This window comes from Hippocampus zosterae, chromosome 3 (assembly GCF_025434085.1).
Source record: "Hippocampus zosterae strain Florida chromosome 3, ASM2543408v3, whole genome shotgun sequence".
NCBI classification, from domain to species: Eukaryota; Metazoa; Chordata; class Actinopteri; order Syngnathiformes; family Syngnathidae; genus Hippocampus; species Hippocampus zosterae.
Window position 1 is genome coordinate 27,958,737 of NC_067453.1, and position 7,676 is coordinate 27,966,412.

The following is a 7,676-nucleotide window of genomic DNA, read 5'->3' on the forward strand; positions in this document are numbered from 1 at the left end:
TTAGCCGGGAAGAAGACGTTACAGTGTTTTATTAAACCCCAACGCCAACCCACATGAGCGGGCGTGATTCTCAAAACACCCGAATGGTGTTGAAATGGTTTCTGCTCATTAGTATTGCAGTGAGTCGCATGACGTCGAAAACGTCGGAAAACATCTTTATGTACGCAGAGATGAATAATAAAGTGTCAGAACTTACCAGAGGCGGCCCGGTAGTCCAGTGGTTAGCACGTGGGCTTCACAGTGCAGAGGTACCGGGTTCGATTCCAGCTCCGGCCTCCCTGTGTGGAGTTTGCACGTTCTCCCCGGGCCTGCGTGGGTTTTCTCCGGGTGCTCCGGTTTCCTCCCACATTCCAAAAACATGCATGGCAGGCTGATTTGACGCTCTAAATTGTCCCTAGGGGGCGGCCCGTTAGTCCAGTGGTTAGCACGTCGGCTTCACAGTGCAGAGGTACCGGGTTCGATTCCAGATCCGGCCTCCCTGTGTGGAGTTTGCATGTTCTCCCCGGGCCTGCGTGGGTTTTCTCCGGGTGCTCCGGTTTCCTCCCACATTCCAAAAACATGCATGGCAGGCTGATTGAACACTCCAAATTGTCCCCAGGTGTGATTGTGAGCTCGGATGTTTGTTCGTCTCTGTGTGCCCTGCGATTGGCTGGCAACCGATTCAGGGTGTCCCCCGCCTGCTGCCCGAAGACAGCTGGGATAGGCTCCAGCAACCCCCGCGACCCTAGTGAGGATCAAGCGATTAGGAAGATGAATGAATGAATGAACTTACCAGAGGCGGTTGTCATGCGAATATTTACCCAAGTATTCTTATTTGGCCGTGTTCATCCAGGTGAGGTTCCAAATGGGCAACGGTCACAACATGTTCTCACTTAAAAAGAGATGACGCATCTTTCAATCCAATCCGATACCAAATATCATTATTTCCGTCGGTCTTTCACAAGCGCTGCAGCTGTAACATTACGGAACGATTAACAAAACGAACTTGACCCCAGTCAATTAAAAACACAACTACGAGAGGCAATGTGGTACAAAGTTTTGTCTTCATAAGACTACCGGCACGCATCAGAAACACGGAAAATAATGTACAATATTGAAGAATTTGCACCAAAACGGTGATGCATTTCAATGCATTTGTCTGGAAATTGAAGTGAAATTGTTCCATTTTGATGAGGGGGGAAAAAAATGTGCATAATGTGCCACAATGGCAATGACTGAATAGTGTTTTGATGATTTAAAGTTCCAATCTGATTTGTTTCCAAAATGATGCGCAAACAGATCATCGCCATCAGGCCAACAGCACTTTTCCAATATTTCCACAAAGAATATTTAACCCATGACGCTCTTGCCCGTCGGTGCGCCGCCGACGCAAACATTTCTACTTGCGCCGTCTACGCTCCCAACATAAGTTATCTTCACTCCCCGCTCACCGTGCACACTAGGACCCACACGCACTTTGTTCCAGCTCGTCGTTCCCAAAAATCCGCCCTTACACGCGTTCCGCCTTCTTCTCAATTTTATGCCCCATACGACTGTATAACAACGAATACAACTCCCCTCATTCATTGGAATATTATCTTTTAACCCCTTTCATGTACCAATAACCTGATCACACTGTAGTAAGCCGAAATGGTTTAAAGCAGGGGTGTCCAAACTTTTTGCCAAGGGGGCCAGATTTTATGTGGTAAAATGTCGGGGGGCCGACCTTGGCTGACATTCTTTACATTGAACAACAATATTGTTCAACAAATTTTAGTAAGCCGATCTGTTTCACATTTCCATTTTTATTTGAATTTCAACAATCTTAAGAATTTCTTTTGGTTGATTTGAAACAGGAATTTGAAATATGACATATCAGTCAATATAAACATGGAGTGATGTCTTGTTAACTCGTGAGTGATGCCCTCTAGTGTCTAAATGCTATTACTCATTTAGTGAATGCTATTACTCATTTAGCCACTAGAGGGAAGCAGTACTCTATGAAACATCACTCACCAGTCTACGAGACCTCAGTCCATGCAACACGTGTTCCATTGCGCCCAACCTGCGGGCCAGACGGCACTGATTTTATGACGGGGGCCGACGGCCGGATGAAATTCGACCGCGGGCCAGATTTGGCCCCCGGGCCGGACTTTGGACATGCCTGGTCTACATAATCGTTGCACCTTTCACCGCCCTGTTGAGAATACTAAATAAATAACACCTAGAGAAGTCTCGGATCGGTTTCAAAATGGAAGTTGCGGCGGTAAATTCCAAAGTTTTTGAACGCCGGACGGACATTTCCTGTTCATGATTACTTGCCAAATTCGGATATCAAAAGACCCACAACTGTCGTCTGTCCCTTATGTGTAGGTAGGGTTGCAGGGTGCTCGACTGCGAATCAGTCTCATTTGTGGCGAGTTTCGTTTTTTTTTTTTTTTTTTTGGGAAGATGTCACTTCCCCCTTCCTGTCCCTGCAGGTGCCCTGATGCATGAGCTGTCAAACGACGGGGCCAGGCGTCAGTTTGAGTGTTACCTGGAGGAGATGGTGCTGCCGCTGATGGTGGCCAGCGCACAGAGCGGCGAGAGAGAGTGCCACGTTGTGGTGCTGACCGATGACGACGTGGTGGACTGGGATGAAGAGTACCCTCCGCAGATGGGAGAGGAGTACTCTCAGAGTAAGACTTTGAATAATACAAGGGACAAACGCGAATATACACCGACATCCAAGCAAAAATTTGTTCGTTTATTTATAAAGCCAGGCCAGTCTTGTACTTGTACTTCAGCTGCTTGCACTTGCTGGTCTTTTGTAAAACCGCCCTTTGATGAAGTCTGGGCGGACTTTTTTTCATGCTGTTTAAAAGGTGTGTCCACATTTTTGAGTGGCACTCGGTGCCTGCTCGTGCTTGTCGGTTTTCGCAGGCTGGTTTGCAAACAACGGGCGGGAATCGCAGCCGCTCCTGCGATGCAATATTATCGGGATATTTCGCAATAACTCATCGCAATGTCTATGTGAATAAAAATGAAAACATTGTGGAAACACATTTATCAAATATATGAAGTGGTCATATTAACCCTTTGAAGGGACAGCGGTTACTACAGTGGGCAGCTTATGTTGTCAGGGAACAGTACGTTCCGTTCCACTCGAGAGGCGTTAATGGCCACCTCCGAAAAACGTAAATTAAGTATTACTTTAATGAAACCACAAAGAAAATCAAGCGAGGACATCACAAAATAAATTCTATACCCCCCCCCCCCCCTATAGAATTTATTTTGTGATGTCCTCGCTTGATTTTCTGTTTTGATGCATTATTTTCAATTTTCATAGTTTTATTTACGTTTTTCACAGGCGGTCATGAACGCCTCTCAAGTTGAACGGAAGTAGTGTAGCATCACCTAGTGGAGGCATTGTAGATTGCGCCTCATAATGCAAAGCGTCCAATGTATGAAAAAAAAAAAGACAAAATAGCCATTCGTTGAAGGTGCGCCTCATAATCCAATCTTTTAGTGCGGAAAATATGGTACTTTTGTTTGTGTGCCTTTTTTGCATTTGCCTTTATTCATGGGCGAGCTCGTCCTGTTAGCATTGCAATGAATTTGACCCTTGCTGAAATATCGAATAATAAACTTCCTCCTTTTTATTTGACGTATCACCCGCACATGGAGGGCTTTCGGAAAGCAGCAAAAGCTCATTTTGCTATCATAGCAACTCCATCTAGTGCAAAGTGGCGCACATTTTCCGCTAAACAAATGTTCAGTGGGCCAATTTTTTGACACCAAACAACTCAAAACTTTGAAAACTTGCTCGTCACTGGTTGCGTCAGCAGTGAAACGATTGAAAGTACACAAGTCTTCAAAGAAGGGAACCTGCTTCTTTTTTAGCCTTTGCTAATCATCTGAATGCGAAAGGAAATGTTATAGCACTTAAGAGTCATTTTCCATGATATCATGGATATGATGTGCAAGTCTGGGAGCCAACATGAGAGTTTCTAGTACTTACCCACTATATTTACTCGTCAGTCTTTCAAGTTGTGCTGACGTGATGTCAACCGACGGCTAAAGCGACGTTAAGTTGTCAAATGTTTCTTTGTGCGTTAACAGTTATCTACAGCACCAAACTATACCGCTTCTTCAAATACATTGAAAACCGCGACGTGGCCAAGTCGGTGTTGAAGGACAGAGGACTGAAGAAGATCCGACTGGGAATAGAAGGTATGCTTGGACTGCCATTGTCAAATATTTATTTTTACATGCATCAGAGCTGTCTTTAATAACATCACATGCGGGGATTTACAGAGCCAAGGAGATGTGAACATGGGAAAACATATGTAGGACTTTCATGACGGAAAACAAAATGAGCTGGGGGGAAAAAAGCAGTGAAGTGAAATACAGGAGGCCCATTCTTTGCTTTCAGATCGTGTGGAACCGAGCGACAAATTTACGGTTATGTAACGGTACTCTTCCCACGACTTACGATCTATTGAGACCACCGCAGCATACCATTGTGGACAGGGGTCGCAAACCGATGGCTCGCGAGCCATATGTGGCTCTTTTGATGATTGCATCTGGCTCGCAGATGAAACAAAATATTCCCGCTTGTTTAATCCATCCATGGATTTTTTTTTCACTGCTCATGTCCTGTTCAGGGCTGCAGTTGGCGGCAGGAGTCATTTTAATTGGATGATACTGGCCGACGTTGCTGGGTAAACGCCCCCTTTTGAATCAGCCCGCTCAGTCATTAGCTCAAAGCTAATCCTTCGGCGAATAAGATGGCGAAAAGAAAAAAAGATGACAAGTATGGTAGAGTTCAGGACGAATGGTTTCGTCTTTGTGGAGAGAACAGGTTCTGCGGTGTGTCTGATTTGCAAATACCAAAACAGCATTGATGAAACGGTCAAATGTAATGCGGCACTTTGACACGCGCCATGCTACGTTCGCATCAAAATACCCTGCGGAGGACAGCAGAAAGGAAGCGTGCAAGCTGCTGAGCAGGCTGCAAGCCAGCCCGCAGCAACGCCGCGAATGGACCCGGTAAAATGACTATAATTCCGCTTGTTTTGCTAGCAATCGTGAGGAATGGAAAACACATGAATGGTGACATTATTTTAAAAAAAAATACATTCATTGGCTTATTACACAGACATTTTGTTGAATTCACTTTTAAAATAGTTATATATGGCTCTCACTGAAATAGATTTCCAAATATTTTGCTTCCATGGCTCTCTTAGGTCAAAAAGGTTCCCGACCCCTGGTTTAGGAGATATTTTGGGAGATTATCTAGCCTTTATGTCCCAAAATGTTTGGACTTCCTCTGCTCCACGCTGTGGTTATTATAGTTCATGAAAGCTCCTTAATTGAAATAGAAATTTTGGTGAATTATGTCAACAAACACTCAAAAAAATCAAAGCCAAGCTAAAATAAAGCATATTTGAAATATCTAAAATGCCAACACTCTAAAAACACATTTAAACTCCTTGAATTAAAAAAAATAAAATAAAATCAAAATAAAAACATAGTCCTGTTCCTATCCCAAACTCTTATAATCCCTTGTCCAGGCTATCCTACTTATAAGGAAAAGGTCAAGCGGCGGCCCGGAGGTCGTCCAGAGGTCATCTACAACTACGTCCAGCGTCCTTTCATCCGCATGTCGTGGGAAAAGGAAGAAGGGAAAAGCCGCCACGTGGACTTTCAGTGCGTCAAGTCCAAGTCCATCACCAACCTGGCCGCTGCAGCCGCCGACATCCCTCAAGATCAGCTCGTGGTCATGCACCCCCCGGCACCGCAGGTGGACGAACTGGACGCACCCCCGCAGCCAGCCGCGCACGATAACCAACCGCCACCATCGGTTCGGGGCGGGGCCTCTCAGCGGGTTCAGGACAACCAGAACCTGCCCGCTTTCGCCGTTGCGCCCGGCAACCTGCCGCACGCTCAGGCGGCGGCTTACCGCTGCGAGTCGGACCCTGACCCGCCCTCGCCTTCTGCATGACACCCGGCCGCACACTACACAACTAGTTACGGTGGCTTTTAGGCTGGATTTGCATCACGGGTGTCCTCGCTTTGGAGGTTACCAACACTCGTTCGATATCCTTTGCTGAATTTCCTTAGCGGTGAGGAGAACGATTGTACTCGTAACAAGAACCTCGGGATGGATATCAAATTCTGTCATTGACCGGCCTGAAGTGCAAATCTAGCCCAAGTCACGTCACCCTTTCGAGGCTTTCGGACAACACTTTGGAGCACAGTGCCACAGCGAAGCACAAACTGGCCTCTTCTCCCCACTTGTGGCAAAACACCACTTTGCCTTGTTGCACCTCGCCTACAGCTTTTTATCTGGTGGACGGGCAAACAGCACATGAACCGGGCTGCTCGCCCAACTTTGTTATGACGTTTTCGTTTTATTCATCAGACCAAAGCCAAGTGTCTCGTCAATACGAGACAGTACACGGACAGGCCACAACTTGATGAGCACGTGGCTCAAAAAAAGGATGTCTCGAAAATATCATCGCGCTCAGTTTGATGGGCAGCCTTGAGAGGTATTCATTTGCATTAGTTTGCGGTGGCGTACAACTCCTCATACGGAGACAGAATATTGAACACAGCTCATCATGATGCAGACCGTTTTGACACCACGAAATAATGCACGGTTGAAACCGCGCATTATTTATTCCCATTGTAAAGAAAGAATATTTGGCACCGTTTTTATTTATTTTTTTAATTTGGTATTGTATAAATCATCTAAATCAGGGGTGTCCAAACTTTTTGCCAAGGGGGCCAGATTTTATGTGGTAAAATGTCGGGGGGCCGACCTTGGCTGACATTCTTTACATTGAACAACAATATTGTTCAACAAATTTTAGTAAGCCGGTCTGTTTCACATTTCCATTTGTATTTGAATTTCAACAATCTTAAGAATTTCTTTTGGTTGATTTGAAACAGGAATTTGAAATATGACATATCAGTCAATATAAACACGGCGTGATGTCTTGTTAACTCGTGAGTGATGCCCTCTAGCGTCTAAATGCTATTACTCATTTAGTGAATGCTATTACTCATTTAGCCACTAGAGGGAAGCAGTACTCTATGAAACATCACTCCCCAGTCGACGAGACCTCAGTCAATGCAACACGTGTTCCATTGCGCCCAACCTGCGGGCCAGACGGCACTGATTTTATGACGGGGGCCGAGGGCCGGATGAAATCGGCCCGCGGGCCGGATTTGGCCCGCGGGCCGGACTTTGGACATGCCTGATCTAAATGGTGCAGGGCTACTCCGTGTATACAGTATTAGTTGTGGAAAGTTCAATGCCTCTTCGTAGTCATCAGCGTGAGAGAGTCACTAAAAAAAGGGTGGTTTGATTTAAAGTCATATTGAAGGGGTCCGCTAGATGTCATGTTTTACATCTTATGTGTTTATGAATTGCAATGGCACTGCACCAACCAGTCTTTCTATTCTCGTGAGCAACTTCCAAGCAAATATTGTCATCGCAGGTTCTCTTCATACGAAAGGTAAGGATCTCTCTCTTGACTGACATGACTATATTGCACATATTGATCACTGCTACAAGCACATGCTGATGTCAATGATGAAATTGAACGCAATGTTTTTTTGTTTTTTAAATGTAATAATAAAAAAGAAAAACAACACACAAGCTTTGATGTATTGAATTTATTTCTATAGTATTAATACATGGGTGCAAA

At 45.2% G+C, this 7,676-nt stretch overlaps 2 protein-coding genes across 8 annotated transcripts in view; one reads left to right on the top strand and one right to left on the bottom strand.

Moving 5' to 3' along the window:
- The window catches only part of LOC127598312 (uncharacterized), a 27,379-nt gene extending 26,424 nt beyond the window's left edge, over positions 1–955 (bottom strand). For both annotated transcript variants that reach the window (XM_052062099.1, XM_052062098.1), the window contains exon 1: positions 773–955. The gene's annotated coding sequence lies outside the window, so the exon portion shown is untranslated. The remainder of the gene's footprint in view (positions 1–772) is intronic.
- LOC127598311 (BTB/POZ domain-containing protein 10-like) overlaps positions 1–7,627 on the top strand; it is an 18,780-nt gene extending 11,153 nt beyond the window's left edge. For all 6 annotated transcript variants that reach the window (XM_052062090.1, XM_052062089.1, XM_052062092.1 and 3 more), the window contains 4 exons: positions 2,460–2,657; positions 4,081–4,191; positions 5,535–6,725; positions 7,242–7,627. In XM_052062090.1, the coding sequence (XP_051918050.1) occupies positions 2,460–2,657; positions 4,081–4,191; positions 5,535–5,965 (740 nt within the window). In that variant the 3' untranslated portion in view covers positions 5,966–6,725; positions 7,242–7,627. The remainder of the gene's footprint in view (positions 1–2,459; positions 2,658–4,080; positions 4,192–5,534; positions 6,726–7,241) is intronic.
- The last annotated feature ends 49 nt before the right edge of the window (positions 7,628–7,676 follow it).